The following is a 22,379-nucleotide window of genomic DNA, read 5'->3' as shown; positions in this document are numbered from 1 at the left end:
ACGATCAACAGTTTGGCATGAAAAACAACGTTGCTGATGGTATCAAATGTCAGTTATTATGGTTAACAGACATTTGCTACTCTTACATAATTACAGGTTTGTTGTTCTACTCTCACTTCAAATAAAAATACACACCATTATATAAATCATCTAATACATTCAACACAGTCCAACACAAAAGGAAGCTGGAATCTAGTACTTGTCTCCATCAAGACTGCAGGACCATCTACACAGACCAAATGCTGCAAATACTTGTACTGCTAACAACACAGACTTTTAGTAAAAAGGGAACCAACGAGTGGAGAGAAAAGGAGACTCTTTCAAGCTTCAAAGAGAAAACACATCACAAATTTGATTCTAATCAATAGTGCTGATCTCAGACAAAATCCTAAAGGAAATGAAAGAAACAGCAAGAAAATATGGAACCAACCATCACAACAAGTTGACAAGCATTTAGGCTAAGCATGCTTTGAAAACTCTTTTATGTTACATCTAATTTCAGTCTCAAGAAGAGTAGGGGGAGTTTTCTGTCCCAGATCTCAGGTCCTCTGGCTTCAGCACATATTGACGCCTGCTTTGCTAGATTGGCCATGGACCTAGAACTATTTGCATTTGCCAGCAGTGATGAAAAGAGCTATTTGCTGGCTCAGTGGTACTCTGGGGTGCTCATTTGGCTACAGCTTCATTTGCATTAATGTCTCCCTGAATAATGACTGAAATTCAGGCCCAGATAAACTGCCCTTGAATCTGGACCTAAATACCTCAATGCTCCACTGAACATAAACACAACTTTAATCTGTGCTGTTAACACAGCATATTTCTCACAACTGATTCCAGGTGAAAGCAAAGCAGAGTGTAGTGAGGGTTGCTTACCAGAGCTTGGGTTGAGGCTTGATCAATAACTGCTACAGACAGTGAGGTGTTGGACTCTATGTCATCTAAAGCAAGTTCTATGTTTTCCTAGATGCAGGAGGGGACAGAAACTCAGGTTAGTAACCTACAAGACACGTACCAGCAGAAGATGAGCTCATAAAAAATAAAAAACGGAAAATCAAGTGCAGCTGTTCATCTCAATCTTGAAATCAGCAGTTACTAAAGCTATAGATTGGGTTGAGTACATAAAAAGTTTTGGAAATTTCTTAAACTGGACATTTGATTGTTGGGGGTTTTCTCTGCATTATTGTAGGGTCTTTGGTCTGTGCAAGCTTACCTGGAGGAAACCCACACAAGCACAGGGCGAGGCTGTAAACTACACATAGAAATGCTTTTACTGACACCACCAATTTCTCAACATTTGAGTTTTTGTGTATTTATTCAAGTTTTGAAGCTCAATTACTCGTAGAAACCACAGATCTTGATGTGAACCACTTGCATTGGAACTACAGTAGAAGTAGAAATTTTCTAAACCCCGAGTATCCTGTGGATTATCTGGAGTACTGAGGTCAAATTCTTTACTGCTGTGGAGCACCAATGAACTGATCTCCAGTGCATCTAAAATCCTAAAAATTTTAATTAGTTGAGAATTATCGGTACAGGCAGACGCCAGAAAAAATAGACATCTGTGTTTGACTACATGTAATTATTAAGTCGTCCTTAAAATCAGTGCATGAAATATGTATATGTTCTGTCCCTCCCAAGTGTTAAGCTCTGTTGTTCCAGCTGCACCTCCTTGTATCTCTCCAATTCCTTGACAAAGGTCCGTTCATGAAACAGAGTCTGTAGCCTCTCCTGGGTGTAGTTGTGACAGAGCTCTTCAAAAGTGGCTCCCCTCTGCTGATGAGCCAGCCGAGGGTTCTGGAAACCCGGAGTGTCAACGATCAGCAGAGAACACAGAGAGTGCTGACTAGACTTCAGGGCCCTGAGGGACACAGATGCATCAGCAGGCTTTAGTGAAGAAGCTTTGACTAATCAAGCAGTCTGCAGCTTCCCAGTGTCAAAATTATATTTATATACCAATTCATTCTTACAATATTTGAAGGTGAATGTTTTAAATATTTTACAAAAAAAATCTAAAGTGCAGCGCTTATCTGGCAAGATGAATTCATGAATGATCTAGCTATTTTATATAAGTCCAAATTGAATATGAATATTGTAGTACTAGAATTTGAGGTAAATGCTGACAGCTAACCTGTTAATAAGGGAGATGACAAGTGTGAAAAGCTCAGAGTAAAGTCCTGATGCCATGGCCTCCAAACACTCCAGAGCTGTGACTTTAGGGCCTGAGAGACAGATGAGATGCACGTTTTATGTTTTTTTCATGAGACTCAGTTTTTAAACAGCAGCTGAAAACAAGCAAAATGTGGTCTGCATCTAAGAAAAAATGATCATATCAACAATGGGAACCCTTTTAGCAATAATTCAACATAAATGGAAATTCCAACGTTTGCAGTATTTTTACCTAAGCCATCACCATGGCTAGCCTCATCTGGTGGTCCTCTGAATGAGGTAGAATGCTGCAGTCCTTTGGCCTGATGCTTAAAAATAGATGAAGATAGCTCCTCCAAGGTGCAGCCCAACAGGTAGGCCGCTTTCTGAGCCCATTCATGACGAGCAAACTGCCGACGTCCCACTACAAGTAAAGCATGAATGAGTTCAAATTCTAAAACAAAGAGCTAGAAGAAGAAAGGCAACGAAGATAACATGTACAGTAAAAATGAAGAGCAAGTGTAAGTATACAATTACTGTAGATCAAAACTACTATTTCTACCGTCTGTTGCAAATTTAGGCAAGATTTCGTTTCTGTGACACTCCAGTATCCAAATCCAGTACAACTATCAGCTCTGCTGAGGTTCAGTACAGCTGACAAGACCTCAGACTGTAACTGTTAAAATACAAATTCAATTTCAACGATGGTCCTGGCCTTCTACCTGGTAAACACTTCGCTTGGCACCTCTATTTAACCAAAAGAGATGTTCTCTGCCTTTGACAGGAGTTGTCCCAGATGTGAAAAAACAATGCTGAAAAGTGCAAAAACTGTCAGTTGAAATGAAACGACAACTGAGCTTGAGATTCTGCAGTAATGGAACATTTAGCGCTTCTCTAACGCAGTAACGCAGTCATATCAGCATCTATGATTTAGAGGAGTTCCCTAAAAGGAAATGAATGTTGACTTGATTCTTATACTTGAGTGGGATATCTCTTATATCAAGATTTAACTGCATAATGATAATTCATCTCCTGAAAGTGGCAGAGTGAATGAGAAATTTTCCAGACCCCAACTACTGCCATCAACAAAGGCAACTTTTGTGATGGACTCACTAGAAGGACTAAAAAGTATCTATTCTCTTAATGAAAGATGTCATGAGGTGTACAGTACAGTCTAGTACTGATTTACTGTATAATATCACTTTACCCCATCCAAAACACGACAGCAGACTCCTGAAGAATGTATTATTATAATACCACAACTATACTGTATTATATGCTGTCAATGGCATAGACAAAGAGAGAAAGGCAGCATTTCTTTGTGCAATGTGTAATGCTGAATTAATGCTGAACACTGGTGGCTCTAAAAGTCAACTGGTGAATATCTTGCAGTTGACGTGATGTAAATTATTTTTACTAAAATACTTAAAGTCAGTACAGAATAGTTTCATGTTGACACTTTGCAGCACATACACTGACAGTAAAAATTAGAGACACTTAAATATTTTAATGTCAATAAATGAAATCAATGTTTTAAAAATCTTTAAAATATTTAAGTAGGATCCAGTTATGATCCCACCTTAAACACCAAGAGTCCTCTGCTGTGTGGGTTTTAGCACATCATGTTTGTGTTCTGTCCCCACGACTCCAAACATAAATATGGAAATCTCTACTGTGAGAAACGGAAAAGCTGTGTGAGGCTGGTGTGTTCTTAGATATGTGATGGAGATGACAGCTAATCATGTTTAATCCTAACTCTCAATCTGTTTTTGCACAATTATCTGCAAGAGGAGAGCATCTCCACTTGGTCGGAACCTCAATCAAAGCCAGTGTGTTAGAATAAACCAAAGAATCATGACAACACCAGCGACATACAGCCAATCAAAGCGACACAGAACCAGAGAACCCAACAGGGTCCAGGTTAATCTGGGAAATACAAGGTCTGTGGTAGAGAGCTAAAACACAAACAAGAGATTTGAAAATGTACAAGTTTTACTTTGTTTGTTTCAGAATTGTAGTAGTGTGACAGAAGTCGAATGAGGTGACAGGGGAGGTATGAGAGAGGGCGGTTTAAAGAAACAGTGAAGTTCTGATTTTCATCTTAGAGAAAAGGAAAAGGCGATGCAAGGAGATGGGAGAGCCGTAATGAAGAAAACACAAAAAACACAAGAGAGAAAGAGGAGGAGCAGAAACAATAAAAATGCTAATGGCTGAAGAGAATGATAAAGGCATACAGACAGAAAACAAACAGGAGAGGCTCTGACATAAGGTTTTTTAGGTTAAAAAAAAGGGTCAACAAGTCGTGTGTTGTTTTTTTCCCATTACCTTCATCTCCATCTGTGTTTGATATGGCGCAGCATGCAAACATGCAAGTAAAAAGAGAGGGGGGGGGGGGGGGGGGGTGTTAGAGATAATAGTTTAAGGATTCATCACATCATCACAGACACAGGAAAACATGAACATTAGCATTCAACAACACTGACAACACATCATTATGCTTTGGAACAGCTGGCTGAGAAATGTGACTGATAGCACCCCAAACCCCTGTTTCACACCAATGGAGAGGAAATGATACTCAGGACTAAAAGAAAACGGTCCAAGCATAAAGAATGTCCTTCAAGTAAAGTCACTGTCAGTGCAGACTATTGACGTTAAAAATTATTCAAGTCACAAAAGACTTTCTATACTATGACTGATGTCACTTTGAAGTAAGTGTGCATTTCAGCAAAAACATGTAAAAAGATGACTTTTACTGTCCCCAGTTTTATGTTGGAGCATCCATCGCCACCTGACATTGAACCCATACGACCCAAAAAACAGAAGGAAACACTTCACACAGCCACCACATTGAGATTGCTGCAATGAGGAGAAAAATCAATAAATACGTGCAAGGGTAATCACTTCCAGTTATGGAGACACAATTTTGCAAATAAATTAAAGTTGGCACTTAAATTGGTAGTGATTGTAAAGTAGTCACATCCAAATATAAAATAAATGTATTCTGTTGCGCTCCATCTTATTTTCTGTGCAGGTATGCTTTCTTTTTCAGACGGCACAATTTTAAAGTTAAGGGACCTTCTACTTATATACAGTAAAACCTCAAATATATGACTAGTGATTAAACTAAAACTCAACTTCAAAAACTGTTTGGATGTCATACATAAAAACAGAACACAATGTAGGATTTGATCAACATACCTGGACTTCTAAAAGTTCTAGGGGAATTAACTGTGGACTGCTGAAACATTTTGGAAAAAGCCACATTAAACGGCATCTAATGGAAAAAATCTGCATTCCCTTTTGCCTCTGTAGTCAGCGTGCCTCTGACTGAGAGCAGTACATTCATATGTCAAACATGACACCTAGTGGCTGGTGGTAGAAAGTAAATTTGACTTAAAAACAATTTTTCTCCCACTTCTGCAAGAAGAATTCACATTTGATGCCTTACAGTTGATTGTAATTTGAACAGAGACATGCTGGCATTAAGTAATCAGGTCAGTGCAGTGCAGAGAAGCTGGGAAAATCAATAAATCAGTTGTTGGGAAACTTGCATATAAGTATAAAACCAAATGCAGGATATGCACATCTTCATTTCAAGTCGTCCTTACAATCTAAAACAACTAAAATTACATACGTAGGAGGATCATGTTAAAGGGACAAGTCAAATATGGCATATAGATTTTAGACTGCCCATTTGGTACAAATTCATTTTAGACTTTTTGCCAGTTTGTTGTTAACATATTGTCATCCATGGCCTCTTTTTTCCATATACCTTTTCCCTATTAAGCAGGATGACATTGCAAGTTTCAGGTCTTACTTTATTTGGAGTGGATCAGTGCTCACTCTAGTGGCAGCAGGGTAAGCGGGATATTTCAACCAAATTTCTCCCAAGCAAAACTTTCCAGTTCACTTTACACAAGTTCTGGGTCTAACCTGCTGTCTCCTACCAGTTCGGTGTGCCCAACAAACCTTCAAAGGTTGGTGGCCAATAGGCTTACTAAGAAGATGCCCAAACTGCCTCAACTAGTGACTTTCGGCACAGACCAGTGGGCATAGCTAGAGTTCATCAGGACCTTTGACTGAGAGGCGAGGAAGACCGTGATGTGATCCATGCAAACTTCCCACTTTCCAGTCTTTCTAAAGCGCTTGGAGTTCCAAAGGAAATTCCAAATGAAACCCAACTATGAGAAGTAAAACAAATGTAAAGGAAAATATGCATTTTATTCAGCAGTACGGACACGATGACACTTCAGTTTTTTGTTGTTGTTGTTTGTTTGTTTGTTGTGCAAAACAGGCCGTAATTTTGTTGTGACCATGTAACTAATCATGGCGATGTAAGGAGTCGCGCGTAAAACGATGGATTTTGCGCATATCAGTTTCTTTTGAAAATGATTATACAAGACATTGCATTTTAATAATCCAGACTAAAATGTGAAATAGAATGAAATTCTTTGTGGATTATCTAAGACAGAACAAAGCTCAAGCTGCTTGTGGAACGCATATGCACACTTTCACACTTTCACTGCTGATTTAGTGTGGGATCCCCTTACCGAACTCTCTCCCGTGAAAATGGAGCAGTGAAAACGGTATTTAACACTTTATGTATTTACACGCTTTTTTTATTGACACACAAACAAACACAGACGTTTCTACAGACCATTAACTTCTTTTGAAAAGTCGACTGTTTACTCTTACTGTAAATTTTATTCTTTATTCTGACTGAGAATAAAGTTTTTGCGTATATAGGAAGATCAGCACAGACTGGCTTTTGTTTTCATTAAGGGTTTCGACAAAACCTAAAACCTCAGTCAGAGCTGGCCATGACAGAGATGGCTATCACATCGGTGGTTAACTTCTTCTGCATCTGCTTCTGCTCACATAAAAGAGGGCATTTAATGCATCATGTCATTCTTTTTCTGCAGAAATAATCCTTATGAATGGCAGCTACCAGGACAGGCTGCAGAAAATCATAAATGTTGGGATTTACCTCAAAGAACAGTAAAAAGGTGTTTTTACACTTCCAGTTTATTGTTTTCTCGCTGAGTTTTGTCACAGATCTTTGTTAAATTTGTCTCACAGGAGATGATGACACCTCTCATATGCACGTGTCTTTCATGCTTGTAACGGGAGCCGCACAAGCCAGAACATTAATAAAGGGTTTAATTAAATAAATCTTATACAGGGCTACAGTTGTCTTACTTTAGAGGAATAAATATGAAAGAATTTGGGCATCAACACAACCTCAGACGCCGTCTCTGTTCAGATTTATAATTGTTTTGCGTTACAAAACAGAAATGTGGGTGTTTTGTTATGATTCCACTGAACATGGTTATCATATATATACACAAAGAGAAACCGTCACCTATAGCTTACATCAGCACCATGGACATAGCCAGTGTTGGGAAGGTTACTTTTAAAGTGTATTCCACTACAGATTACAGATTACATGCCCCAAAATGTATTTTGTAACGTATTCCGTTACGTTACTCAATGAGAGTAACGTATTCTGAATACTTTGGATTATTTAATATATTATCATGCTTTTTACAACTACATGAATGTACTATAGCTGTGTGATTTATTACTATTACTGAAGGTTACTCATCATACCAATACCAGCTACATTTTTAAATCTTAATATAAATGAGTAACAGTAGGTGGACATTAGGTAAGGCTGCACTTTTTGCAGTGATCTCGTATAGAAAACTATTCTGTGCATATATAAAACAGGTCCACAGCTCCGAACCGTAGTAAAGCGACCTCTGGCTAATACGTCAGGTTCGTGTCGGGCTCATAGCTGAAAACTTTACTTTGTTGCCTGGGTCAAGTTTGCTAGCGAGAGACAGAGAGAGGCGTTGAAAGGCTGCTCCAATGGAACTTATTGTTTCAGAGGAAAACACGAACACAGTGTACTTACAGCTGGGCTACACTGCCCATGAGGCTACATTCTTTAGGGCTATGCCTGTATTGCCTTCATATTAAATAATTTTTTGAACAATAATTTATTTAAATATTTCGTCACGTCATTTTGCGGGACGCAAGTAGAGGTGACATGGGCTTGAGACCCAGGCATTTGAGCCTCTTAATGCGTGTTTTGTTTGGGTTTCCACCGGCGTGGAATTACCAAAAATAGAGAGGGGACAGCCTAACATATGGAACAGGAAAAGGCCGCCGTGTAATCCCTTTATTTCAACAAAGTAACTGTATTCTGAATACCACCTTTTTAAACGGTAATTGTAACAGAATACAGTTACTCATATTTTGTATTTTAAATACGTAACGGCGGCACATGTATTCCATTACTCCCCAACACTGCCAGTGGCTCTACTACAATCTTTCTCCAGATGTCTAAGCTCCTAACTTTAAGTCTAAGATACAGCCGAGCCTCCCTACAGAGGAAATTCCTTTTAGCTGCTTGTATTCACAACCTTATTTTACTGGTCAGTACCCAGACGTTATGAGGGTGGTCAGATCTTTGACCATGACAATCTGGTCCATGTGTTTGTGTGTGTGTGTGCATGGCTGGGTCTGGGGCTTGCTGGGGCTTGGCCCCTGTGAGATATGGTCTTGGAGGAAAGAGGTTCACCCTCCCTAGTGCTCCTTGCTGGATGCTGCTGCCCCTCCCTGGGCATACTTGTTGGTTCCAGGGCGTGTGGTTCGCTGTTCTGACATGGTTGTTGACCCACTCCCTTGGTGGTCTGGAATGGCTTACACGTCTTCCGTGTTGGGGGGGTCTCTGCCGGCCAGTTCTTGGGCACCTGGAGCCCATTTTCCCCTACCCTCATTTTCAAGTTCATTTTGTGACAAAGACACTTAAACACTTACACTCACACTGGACACTCTCTCTCACACTCACACACTGCACAACCCCTACAAGAAGAATATATCTGTGCATTTTTTTATTTTTTGGGTTCTAGTTGCTGTATGGTTGTTTTTCTGACGGGTGTGGCAGTTGGTGATACACTGTAGATTTCTATTTGTACGCTATCCTTTTATTACATCTTCTCCTATTCCCCTATAATCACACCATCTCCCTAGTCAAGATCTGATGTACTTAAAATCAACGAGGAAGGGAGTTCCTACCTTTAGTCGCGCCCGCTGCCCCCAAGTGGTAAATGGCACCGAGGATAAGCCAGAGGGCTTTCTGCTCTTCACTGGAGATGCCCAGCACCTTCATGGCTGCCTGCAGCTTGGTGAACTGCTGCAAGGATCGCTGCTTGTCTTCAGGCTGAAGCAGATCAAATCAAACTTTACTGAACCCTGCAGGGAGTCTGGAATTTTGCAATAAACAGTTGCTTTCATCCACACATTTTATTAACATCTACCATCTACTGTGATTACCTTAGTCTGTGGCAGGATCCCAAAAGCACTGTTCTCAGCCAGGTGGTTAAAGTGCAGCTCCGTCCTGGAGGAGAGGAAAGACACTAGAAACATAAGCTCCTCAGTGCCAGACAAATGTGTAAGCTTGATGTGAGTAGTTGTATTTTTGTTATATCAGAAGAATATCCATATTATGTGACAATGATTTTCTTTTAAGACAGCTTTCTAATTTAATTGCTGACTTAGCAAAGATATTTAGTGTAAAACCCCAATTCTAAAAAAGTTGAGAAGATTTGTTAAATGTAATTAAAAACAGAACGCAATGACGCAAATCACAGGATCAATGTTCACTACAGTTCCTTCCAAGTACTACATTTGATAGATACTGACGACTGTCAACCAGGAACACCTCACAAGAACTGCAGTCGTCTAGTGACAACAATTTACTCAAATCCTTAAGCTTGCCCATTTTTAGACTTCGAGCACAGAATGTACACTTGCTACCTAAAAAAGTAACGAAATCAGTGTTTGGTCGATTCTTTTCTTTGTTGTAACAAAGAAAAAAAGCTATAAATATTACACCACTGGAAAGTCTGTTTATTTCCCCGTAAGCATTGCCACATTTGTAAGAAAAATGCATTTGTGCATCGAGTATATGGGTTACCCCCATGAAAAACCTGCCAAATCTTCTCTACCAATGCTGCTGCCTGATTGGCACCTGATTACCATAAAATGTTAAATTGCTAATATGTTTTGTTTCTTCAGACACTGTATCTAGGTTTTGGTCCCAGTGGGAGGCCCTAACACGCTGCAAAGCATTAGAAAGTTTAATCAACAGCATGCATTGTTTGTGTTTTGACTAAAAATTTCAAGGAAATACATCACATCCTCTTGTATTTTGGTTATTGTGGGTGGACCACAAGGGATTTTCTGGGTTTTAAGTGGGCCACAGGATTGTTGACTTTGGGAATGGGTGGCCTATAGAATTAAGAGCCTGTACATTCATGCTGTAAGGTATATACAGGTTTTAAAGTAACATATGCTCCCATGATACAATGACTGAAAAAATCAGTGATACTGATTGTTGACAATTTCATTTCAATGCAACTGCACTGCCATACAGCAGTGAAACAGTGAATATTATGCCACTGTCCAGAAATTTCCAGACATGCCTATCCATAGCAAACAGAGAATAGGTGACGAAAACTTGTCAAGAAAACAAACATCAAGAAATAATATGACAAACACTGTGAAAAACCTATTGTAACGCTACAATTCTTCCAAATCAAATCATTTTTTTATTTTTAAAAAACAAAAGAAAATCTCTACGTTACTAAACAGTACAAAAAAGGGCTCAACGAGTCACCTGAGACTGCTGTCGGCTCCAGCCATCATGTAGTAAAAAACGTTGAAGGTGGATTCCCCCTCAGGTCGTCTGCTCACCCTCAGTTTCTCCAACAACATTGTCTAAGAAGTAAAGAGAGTTTTGTAAAAAGGGTACAGTACAAGCTAATCAGCTGTGTGCGCGCACTTGTGTTTGTTACCTGGATGGAGGCAGAGGCCACCTGCCCAGCTTGGTCGAAGTCCAAGGAAACAACATGAGAGAAGTGGCTGGCATTTGTGTTTATGGTGGTAGAGCTGTTCCCAAAGGCCTCCAGTATGGTGTAGACTGCCTGCCACTTCTCAGCTGTGTCACCAAAACGATAAGATGTCCCATCATTTGATGATTCATTGCAAACTAGCAATCAATGTTTCACAAAGAACCCATAATTCTGTTCTACCTGTTAATAATTCTCATTGTCCAAATCTTATTATACTTTTATAAACAAAGACCTGATGAAAATTGTGTGGACTGGCTACACTGACACTGACAATACTGACATTTCAGTGTATAACTGTTATACATGTTATATATGTCCTCAAACCAGGCCCTGACTCAAACCGCAGCCTGTCTGTCTTACATATCCTTGTTGGTGTAAAAACCTCTGGCTCACACTGTCAGTAACAGGATTTGAGCCTACTTGTGTTTAGTTAATTATTTCTATTTAGTAATTGAAGAAAAAGCACTTAAAAATTATCTGATTTTATCATCTGTAATACTTAATTTCAAAAGTTGTAGAGAATAAGGATTGTGCAAAACAAAAGACTGAAACCAGTACAGCTGTGATGTTCTGGCTTGGACAGTGTAAGCTATCCTGTGCTCAAATTCAAACCTGAGCATTTATTCTTAAAAAACAAAATCATCATGTGATAAGTTCTCTTTTTTAAGTTTAACTGAAAAAAGAGAACTTATCAGATGATGATTTTGTTTATTAATTATTATGAATTATTATTTAATTCTTTCTAACTAGGTTGAGAATCCTGAGAAACCATGTAAAATTCCAATATAAGATATTTGAGGTTTGTAGTCCACCTACCCCTGTCTTTTGTGGACAAACTCACCAGAGAAGATTTTTCCTGTGCTGCCAGCAATGCAGACCAGGTACTGGACAAGATGCTGACAGTTGGTGGTTTTGCCGCTACCAGACCTGCCCAGCAGCACAATGGACTGATCCTGTCGGGTGGTGAGCAGGTTGCGGTAGGCCGACTGGGCCACAGAGTAAATGTGAGGAGCTGAATCCTCACGCCGGCAGCCTTTAAACATGTTCATCACCTTGTGAGCAGGAACAGAATATGAGATTAAAACATGTACAAGCACAAAAATAAAGAGAGACTAATGAAGAGTTAGCTGTAGCATAAAGCACCTCCAAACCCTCGAAGTGATCATTACACTGCTACACTAAACTAAACAGCTACACTTTCTTTCACAAACAACCGGCATTAATGCACTATATATAAATGCAATCCATTAATTTGGCTGGCCTTGCTCATTAGTCTTGAGCTTACCTTCTCCGAGTACATGGAGGGCATGCTGAGAGGGTTGATGACCACCATGTTGGGTCCAGCATAGGTATGGATGAGGTTCCCTCCATAGCGTTGCCTCAGGCAGTGCATTACACTGGATTCATTCAAATAGAGTAGTGAAGCTAGGTCTTCTGATCTGTCGTATGATGGAGGGTTGGCCTACACATAGAGAGAGCAATCATAAAATGACAGAAGAGCTGTACTCATTCATTGATTAATCACTTCCCATCCTATTTTATTACACGGTCATTTTAAAATCAAATTTACCAAATGTGATAGTTTCGTATTCTAATAAACTATTTAGTCAGTTACATCTGGTCTCAAGCACCTGCCGTAAGTTGCTCATGAAATGTCTAAACAATCAGTATGAACTGGCAGATGTTCGATTTCCTTCCTTTCTCAAAGTATACTTATAAAAATAATGCATAAATAAATAAATAACTGTCTTTTTTTCTTCAGGGCACTGATGTTTAGATCCTTGCTCTCAGAATTACGGTAATAACAAAGCTACTGTGCTCCACTGAAATTATTTGTATAGATTTTAGAAGTACTATAAGTGCTGTGAGCAAGAAAGTAACTTTAGACAGCCAGTAGTGTGCGTCTGCCAAACTTCCCAACAGTCCCATCTGACCTTACCTACACCTATTCCAGCATTCCCATGAGCTGGTAGTATCCTCTGTGGCCGTCTGTGACAAACTGATTCTCTGCCTCTGAGTCTCTCGTACACACTGAGTGGACCTCCTTCATCATGTGCATGGGCTGCTAATGATAGCTAGCTTCAAGCTAGCTTTTTTTTGCTTTATTGGACTTAAAAAAAACTTTATGCTATATAAATAATAATTTATATAACAATATTTTACTTGGAATATGAATCGTTTATTAAATTCAGTTCAATTTCATTTATACAGCGCTAAGTCACAACAACAAACGTGCTTGAATGTCCGAATTTAATGTGTCAGCAACAAAAAAAATGTTTTAGCCATCAGTTTACCACAGGCTTACATAATTAATATGCACATTGTTGTTCTGTGATACAGTGTGATTTGATATGAAAGTTTTGTACTGTGGATCCTTCGATGCGATCATAACAATCTAATCTAATAATCTACTTTAATTTATGGGTATTATTGTTTATAATATCCCAGAAGTGAAAGTGACAAACTTAGACCTTTATATGCATTGCAGTAAATGTATATCTGAAAGTGCTATAATTAAGTTTAACTACAATACAAATCCTGCACTGTTATCTTCTTTAGTGCCATAAGCCAAGGCAAAGTAGCCCCCTGAACTCTACTCCCACAGAGGTCAATTATCTTCCTAATAGTTTTACATCTTCACTGCGTACGATTCTTGAGATTGTAGCTCCTCTGACAAAGAAAGCCTCAAATCAGAAGTAATTGACTCCCTGGTAAAAGTCTAAAAGGAAAAGGTGTCCTACTAATTTAAAAAACATAGTTTGTTGTTCTTTTTGAAAGAAAAAAGCCCTCTATAAAGCTAGAACATCAGTCCTCTTCATACATTAAGGTTAATTATGAAGTTCCACAGAATTCTGTGCTAGGACCATTTCTCTTTACATTATACTTGCCTCCCTGGGGTAGGCATTTTTGACCAGGATGTGTCCTTCAATGCACATGAAAACAGAACAAAACATGGAGGACTGATTTCTTCCATTTGTACAATATCTCTAAAATTAGAAACAACCTGTCTCAGAGAGATACTGAAAACCTAGTTCATCGTCCTCCCCTCACCCCAACCGGTCGCAGGAGATGGTCGCCCCTCCCTGAGCCTGGTTCCACCCTATAAAAGGGAGTTTTTCCTTCCCACTGTTGCAAAAGCGCTTGATCATAGAGGCCCATCTGATTGTTGGGGTTTTCTCTGTATTATTGTAGCATCTTTACCTTAACATATAAAGCACCTTGAGGCAAATGTTGTGATTTGGCACTATATAAATAAAGCTGGATTGAATTAAATTGAATTGAATTGAATTTAGATGAACAGGGTCGGAAGTCACCTACTCACCTTTTCAATGTCGTCTTCATCCACATCCAGTACAGTCCCGTCATGCTCCATTTTGATTCTTACCTTGCCCTCTGGCAGAGAGCCAGTTTCTGTCTTTATCACGGTGGCTGGCCAGAGATAAGACAGTAAACACTTTAGTTTTTGCCTGACTGAAGTGCTCAACTCTACTGATCTCTATAGTTTAAGTGGATAATTAAAGAGAATAACAAAAGGAAAAATGCATGACTTTGCCATCTAAAACTCTAAAGACCAGCAGTGTGGATTTTTTTATTTCCATTTTAAAGACTTTATCATCCAATAAAATTATTTTTATAGCTAATTAACACATTTAATCCCAATGAAAAACACTTCACAGCTAGGAGGTTCTAAAAATTTAATTTCAAATATGCAAATATGTGCAGTGTTAAGTGTTAAGCTGTAGAATGCATATGCTGAGCTGCTGCAAACAGATGGGGATAAGAACAACACACTTTTCTCAGTGCAAACTGAAAATCATTGCTCAGTGAAGCCAACAAAACCACATCATCACAACTACTCCACAGGCACTTTCTATGACTTCAACATAATGTTGCAAAAGCAGGCTGACAGCCCCAAAACATCTACAGCAGGGGTGTCGAACTCATTTTACATCGTGGAGCACCTACGGCCCACTTTGACCTTAACTCATCATTCTGTCAGTGTAAAGAAATTACATATTTAACAGTTTTTCTACATGATAAAGAAAAAAACTGCTGTTACAAAGAAGAAGAAAAAAATCGGTCAGCAAAACTCAGACACTGAGCCATGGCTCTGTACTACATGCACACATTTGTCCATTTCTGCCATTCAAAGACACTGTGTGTAGTTTATTTTATGAAGAATTTGAAACTGAACTGTAAATTTAGTCTTCTTCAATTTAGCAATTTTTTCAGTGTTTTTTATTCAGTGTAAAAGCCTTATTTTCATGGATTTGATACTACTAGGGAGGATATGAGGTTTAAAGCCTGGACACCGTTTGTCATGTGCAATGGAAAGATGTGATAAATTCTGCACTCAGCTTTGCAGTCTCCAGTATCATTGAAATGTAGCCAGTTGCTGCTTATTTTATGTTTTTGCTCCTTTTCTTCACTTTTTCTCTACCTGGCCTGTACCACTACACTTGCTGTCTTCAGGACGTCTTCCCCTCTTCCTTCTTTCACATAATGGTATGATCCCAGTTTGTCTTTGCATGTGATTGACTGCTTGATGTGCCAATCAAAGTAAAGTCGTGCCTCTGCCTGCATGGATTCCCAGCACAGCTGAAGATTCAGCTCCACATACCAACATGTCATTATTAACTTACACATGAAATTATCTTGTGGGCCGAATATATTTTTATTGCAGGCTAAATGTGGCCCGTGGGCCACATGTTTGACACCCCTGATCACGAGCATTCAAACCTAGGGTAAATCTCAATCACCCCAGATGTCGTGCAGTCAGAGAGTTATTTAACTCTAGGGCTGCCACAAACGATTATTTTGATAGTCGACTAGTCACCGATTATTTTTGCGATTAGTCGACTAATCAGATCCATTGGACGTAAAACTACAGCTTATTGCACCAGCAGCATCTGCTCTTATATAACTATCATTAGCTTACAGCTTTAAGTGTTTAAGGTCTGTGCTAACTAAAAATAAAGACAAGATGATAGTTTATTAAATTTTAATGAAATTTGCAGATTGTTTCGGTGAAGTTTAATAAACTCCTTGCTTTCTAAAATATAACAGGACACCGGAGTAGATTCTGGAGCATCTCACACTTCTGATAATCAGTTGTCTGCTTGACGTTTATTCAGCTGTGTAAAAACTATAACTTTAATCTCAGACAAACTGATTTACTCAGGAACAAATAAAATACTAAAAAAAAGCCAAACAATAACATTTTAAGTTATCTAAGTGACTCATATATATTTAACCTGAGTAGCGAAAGACAGCGGTGGGTTTGAAAACGATTTGCGGGGAGTCCGGTGTTCTCACGGCGCTAGTGAGCCTAGCCCCGGCTCGCTAACGAGCTAGTGGGTAACAGAGACGTCTCCGAAAACGTCGGAGCACTTTTGAAAATATGCGGTGTCCTGATAAACTGAGCAGATATTTGAGGTTTACACAGCTACATTCTCGCCTGAAAATATGTTAAACGTTTATTTTGTGACCCAGAAAGAATAATAAGAGTAACATTAAAACTAACTAGCTGCCGCCATTATTGGAAACTGCGCTGGGCTGCGCTATGAATTCTGGGACACAGCTGCTTCTTCTTCTTCTTCGGGGTTTAACGGTAGCTGGCATCCTTGTACATGCAATGCTGCCATCTTCTGTTTCAGTCCGTTATTACACTCTTAAATCCTGCCACTTATTCCTGCGTCTTTTGTGATCTTACAAAGCTTCAAACGACGCGTCGACTATTAAATCAGTCGTCGACGATTTTGATAGTCGACGTAATCGTGACTAGTCGACAAATCGTGGCAGCCCTATTTAACTCCCTCAGTGACAGCCACAAGGATGTGAGAGATGCCCCCTTTTTTTCCAGCTTCTTCTTCCACTATAGGATGCATTTAAAGGGGATTCAGGAGCTACTTAAGTAATTTAAGTACTCTTTTCACCATCCAATGACACAGTTAGGTCCATAAATATTTGGACAGAGACAACTTTTTCTAATTTTGGATAAGATTGCATAAAAATGTGGGGAACTAGAGCATTTTTAACACAATCCCTTCATTTCAGGGGCTCTAAAGTAACCGGACAAATTAAGTTAATGCAAAATAACAGATTTTTTGCAGTAAAATATTACGTACACACCTCGTGTATTTTAAACGGTAGATATATTAAAAAACACATTTAGTAGCAAGTAACTATGTAGCTTTTTATAAAAGACCAATAAAAGGCAATGGAATGGGGAAAAATGTGATGCCACCGTAAGAACATTTTTAAAAAGATAAGCCAGACTCACCCAGGGAAAAGCCATCCTTGTGGACAAGCCATACTTTATCTGATTCATACCAGGCCTGCTCTGCTGCAATCTGTTCCTCAGTCTTCACCTAAAAAGGACAAAGGTCAGAATTAGAGGACAGCAGGGGAAATTATACCTGTGGACCACTCACAGCAACATGTGTTTTTTTTTAAACCATTTGAATTTCCAGTGAGATATCAGGACATGCTGAAAGGATGCAATTAAAGCTTTTCAAAATAATGATCATGTGATTGACTGATCAGGCTTGTATGAAGAATGTGTGAGGACATTTGCGTTTGTCAAACGGCAGTTCAGTAGCAACCCCTGGTATCTAAAATGCCAGAGAGCAGCTTGGTTCAGCCCAATATTCATAACAACATAAAAGAACACAAACACATAAGGAACCAAGAATGAAAGTGTAAAACAAAGTAAACTGGAAACAAGCACAAAAAAAACTTGGGTGTTCCTATTGATGACTTCTTACATTTTACTACATTTTAACAGGAAACATGAATAGGGAACACTGCACTTTGCAAGCACGAGCACAATGCAGCACAACACAAGGGATGAGCTGGTGATTTTGTCACACTCAGGCATAGTGCAGTCCACACCTGGGATTGCTTAGCTGCAGCATGAGATGCTTGGAGAGCAATAAGATCCTCTTCTACTGATCCCTGGTGATTTTGCCAGCATGAGAAGGTTAAAGGTCACAGTTATACATAAGCAATATATGTTAAAACAGACAGACATATACAAACAAATACACAGATATAATGAAACATCATCTGCTCAGCTGTAGACAATGTCACTGCAACAGATGCTCTACATATCCAGAATATATGAGAAAGAGAAATTAAGTCTACTCACTATGCATGATCATCGATTAAAAGTACTGCTTGAATGTTACATTTTGAAAGTTTCACAGGTCACTAAAACATGATGATTATATGACAGCAAAAAAGCTTCATTCATAAAGACTCTAAAGACATTGCCTTTGATAGAAAGCACTTCCATAGAAAGAGCGAAGAAAAAAGTGCTTGTGTGAATGGGTGGGAATAGGTGAATGATGAAAGTAGTGTAAAGTGCTTTGAGTGCTCAGAGCAAAAAAAAAAAAACACTATCAAGACCCGATCCATTTACCAATTTCATAATCCTACATCACCTTGTTCTCAAGTTACCACATTCACAGAAAACTTACTCTGACCTTTAGGTTGAGATCACTGAGATTCAACCTCGTCCATGATTTTGTTGATGCACCTATGGTATCAATCTGAAAATCCTAGATGAATTCCTTCTTGAGTTATTGCATTCGCAAGATGTTTAGAAAACTTGACCGATATTCAAACTCATCTGAGATTTTTAGTAGACGCACCCACGGTGTACGTCATGACAATACAATGGGAAGAAAACTGAAAATGCCAACAGTGAAGTTCAGACTTTTTATACCGATAAAGAACAAGGAAATTTGATTAGTATATGAAGGCTGAGCAATAGGTTATAGGCTACTGGCCACTTCAGCCAGCCATCAATGAGAAAGCCCTGGAGTTCTGTGCTCATGACAAATTAGTGAACACAGTTGTCAAACAATCTGTGATGAAGGCTGCAAGTGACGGCCTCCTCACTGCTTCATGTATTTAAATTAACTTTTTTATCTGCTTAAAACCAAAAAATCCCAAATAGATGATTAGAACTTATTTTCATAACAAGCTCTTTCATGATTGCATTTACTAAAAAACACGTGCCAAGTAGGAACTCCCTGCCCAACCCCCCATGTGCCACACATACCACTCTGTGAATATGTTGACAATTCTGGAAATTATTAATTTAATAACCCAACCTAATATCCAACTATCTGCAGGTTATTATATCACTTTAGCATCCCTGTATAATGTCTTAGCTGCTCTCATCTTTAGAAAGACTTTATCCAGTTTAGCATGCCTGAATTGAAGGACTAACACTATATTGTAAGAAAAAGTCCTTGAAAGCCTGAAATACAACTCTGATTCCAAAAATGTTGGGATGCTGTACAATAGCAGAAGTACAGCAGAACACAGAAAACACATCACATGTTGAAACTGAGAAAATCTACTCTTTTAAGGAAAGAATTGAGGTCATTTTGAACTTGATGGCAATAGGTCAAAAAAAATGTAGGACAGGGTAAAGGTTACCACTGTTTACAGGCTCATTCTACAAGTGTCTGCAAACTGAGGAGACCAGTTATTGGATTTTTGTATTTAGTACCACTCACTTTTCCAGCCTATTGTTCTTCAAAATGGCCTTATTTGTTTCTTAACATGTTATAATTTGGGTTTGCCTTCTTTTTAATATAAGAGACAGAGAGGGGGGGGGGGGGGGCTCTAACAAACCAAACATATTAAGCGTATGTGGAGTTTCGTGGAGTTTAACTGTCAACAGCACCTTGAAGCAACTGTTGTTGTGATTTGGCACTACAGAAATAAAATTCAATTCAATTTAGTTCAATACAATACTTCAAATGGGGGAAATTGAGGAAATTAAAAGGATTTTGGGCCTTACATTCTCACATGTCAAATGAGTACAAATTCCAGATAGGAGCCCCAGGGAAATGCAGGTCTGTGGTGCATGGAGGGTGCCCTGAGCCTGCAGGGGTGCAGACACGAGCGCCTCAACAGAAGATGAAACACTGACTGCTGGCTCCAGCTAGCCACAGAGACAACCAGCAAAAGCAGTGTGAGTAAAGCATGGAGAGAAAGACAGGGAATGAGGGGAAAAACACAGAAGACACAGTCAACATGGAAATTCAGATGAAAATATTGCAGAACATGGCTGTATCCCAATTCAGGGTCTGCAGCCTTAAAGGCCGATTACGTCACAGTGACGCGACGAAGGCTGTCCCAATTCGAGGCTGCTCGAAATGCGGCCCTCAAATGCATCCTTCATTTCCCTGAATTTTAAGGATGTGGCGGTGTGGACTTCATGGCCCAACATATCCCAGAATGCATAGCGCGGCGGTGGGTGTGGATAATTTTGCCGAAAAAAAACGGCAGCTGAGGGGCGCCCGAAGAGTAACTTAGTAAACTAAGTGATGAATATTATGTCACTTATTTATGTGGAAATGCTTAATAACGAAGAACATTAAAACATTACTGTTGGCCACATGTCGGCAAAGTTATGTGACATTAGTGAAGTTTGTACTAACTTGGTTTTAAAGCCTTTACTTTAAAATATACGCCGTTCAAAAGCTGAGCTTCATCTTATAGAGAATGATCAAAGCTCATGTAGAAACAAACAAACAAATGAACAAAAGATTTTCTCCTTCGTTTCTGTCAAACAAAGCTGTATGAAACGTTTCCAGCTGTTAGTATCATGGTTGCTAGGCAACCTGGGCAGCGCAACGGAGGCTAGACCGTCCCATTTCACAAGCCTCGCACTTCCGGCCTTAGCGGCCTTTGAGTACGCGGCCCTTGAGGATCGTTGAGGCTGCGTACTTTAAGGCTGCAGACCCTGAATTGGGATACAGCCCATGAAAGCAACAAGAAGTGCATGAACATTTGAGTGGCAATGGAAAAGGGAAAATGGCTTTACAATGAGTAACCATGGCATTGAAATAATTCCCCTATCTAATGAGAATGTAGTCAGTTCAAACATATCCAGTTATTGGCTAATTGTGAGAAGTTGGTTATATCACTCATGAAAGGGAATGTGCTACAAAACTAACTAGCGAGATATAATTTGAGCTTCATTCCACAGGAATGTCTTAAGCAGAACTCTCTCTGAAACCTGTCAAGTCTATAACAAAATCCATAAGTGGGTGTTTCTGTAGTGTCCACAGCTCTAGCAGCTCCAGCAAAATGACTGAATTTAAAGGTAACAGAATTTGACATTGCATCAGAAGTCAAGAAGAAATGTGGGCCCAATTCATGTTCATCAGGGCAGCCCAATTTTCAAGGTTTCCAGTAATTTTTCCAGTTCTGAAATATAATTTTAATAAAGTACAAGTTTTTATTGTCAGGGTAATGAGCAACACAGTAGTAAGGGAAACTGCTGCAAAAAAATTGTGAGAGTGGAATGATGATCAATGTGATACATAGTGATGTATGCTAACAGCTTTGGTGAAGTTATTATTAAATTAGAAAGGAAGGGGAACATTTCTGAGATGTTAAAAAAGACTACAGCACAAGAAAAAACAGAACTAGTTAGCTAAAGCTCAGAATTTGCTGATTTTTTCCAAACCCTGCTGACAGACTTAGTTTCCATTGCTTAACTTAACCTGACCTTGTGCAACACAGATCGTTATAACTGCAAGAGTGTATTTGAAGGTTAATTAACATTTCATCAAAGATCCAGAATTCAATATGAACAGGAGAGATAAAAAAAACTTCCATGTCGTCATGGTACTGTCTCGCTGTCTTTAGGGGAATATTTTCTATTAGCTGGCACATAAGTGGAGTTTACCAAAGTGATTGAGTGGGCAGGGTGTGGAGATGCAAGACTATGTAACATTAGACCAGTTAATCACAACAACCGTTGCATCATAGTTTTTGGTGATAAATTAAAAAAACAGAATTTAACTGAATAAATTTAGCAGCTTTCAGAGAGCAACTTTTAAAAACAGCTGTTTTTAAACTAAGCTGTTTCATGACTTTAAATCAACCATTTCAGCTATTCTGAATTCCCTTTGGTGAAACAGTTTTTCTCTTTAACACCACTGACTCAATGACGCCACTGGCAAAGCAGTAAATAATCAATAATCAATGGGAGCACCACTTGAAGCATCTCTATGCTTTTTTTGGAGCCTTTTACCGGTTGCACAGCCAGGCTGAAGACATGATTGTGTCAGTTTTTACTGCCATTTCAATGAGATATCAGTGCAGAGGATCACAGGGCTTCAGATTATAAAGAAGGAGATGTTGCAACAGCTTGAGACTTTCTCAAGAAAACTGCTGTACTCCTGTGCCAGCACACTATATGTAGAGGTAACACCTGGCATTTACGAAATTATGACAGCAATAATGGGCTCTTTACTTTTTTGCTACAGGGTTAACCGTCCC

At 39.1% G+C, this 22,379-nt stretch overlaps 1 protein-coding gene across 11 annotated transcripts in view; it reads right to left on the bottom strand.

Moving 5' to 3' along the window:
• Positions 1-22,379, bottom strand: part of myo18ab (myosin XVIIIA b) — a 127,945-nt gene that overhangs the window by 69,206 nt on the left and 36,360 nt on the right. For 9 of the 11 annotated variants that reach the window (XM_082502105.1, XM_082502109.1, XM_082502113.1 and 6 more), the window contains 12 exons: positions 17,350-17,437; positions 14,389-14,495; positions 12,352-12,528; positions 11,908-12,118; positions 11,010-11,152; positions 10,832-10,932; positions 9,487-9,550; positions 9,229-9,373; positions 2,399-2,569; positions 2,129-2,219; positions 1,666-1,858; positions 874-960 (listed from right to left, as the gene is read on the bottom strand). In XM_082502105.1, the coding sequence (XP_082358231.1) occupies positions 874-960; positions 1,666-1,858; positions 2,129-2,219; positions 2,399-2,569; positions 9,229-9,373; positions 9,487-9,550; positions 10,832-10,932; positions 11,010-11,152; positions 11,908-12,118; positions 12,352-12,528; positions 14,389-14,495; positions 17,350-17,437 (1,578 nt within the window). Of the gene's footprint in view, positions 1-873; positions 961-1,665; positions 1,859-2,128; positions 2,220-2,398; positions 2,570-9,228; positions 9,374-9,486; positions 9,551-10,831; positions 10,933-11,009; positions 11,153-11,907; positions 12,119-12,351; positions 12,529-14,388; positions 14,496-17,349; positions 17,438-17,960; positions 18,022-22,379 lie in introns of those variants that run through there. The other 2 variants (XM_082502115.1, XM_082502107.1) reach the window with 2 other exon arrangements.

The sequence above is a fragment of the Aulonocara stuartgranti genome, assembly GCF_965226115.1.
Source record: "Aulonocara stuartgranti genome assembly, chromosome: 14".
Lineage (NCBI taxonomy): Eukaryota > Metazoa > Chordata > Actinopteri > Cichliformes > Cichlidae > Aulonocara > Aulonocara stuartgranti.
The sequence above is the reverse complement of the archived record's forward strand: the minus strand, read 5'-3'. Positions and strand labels throughout refer to the sequence as shown.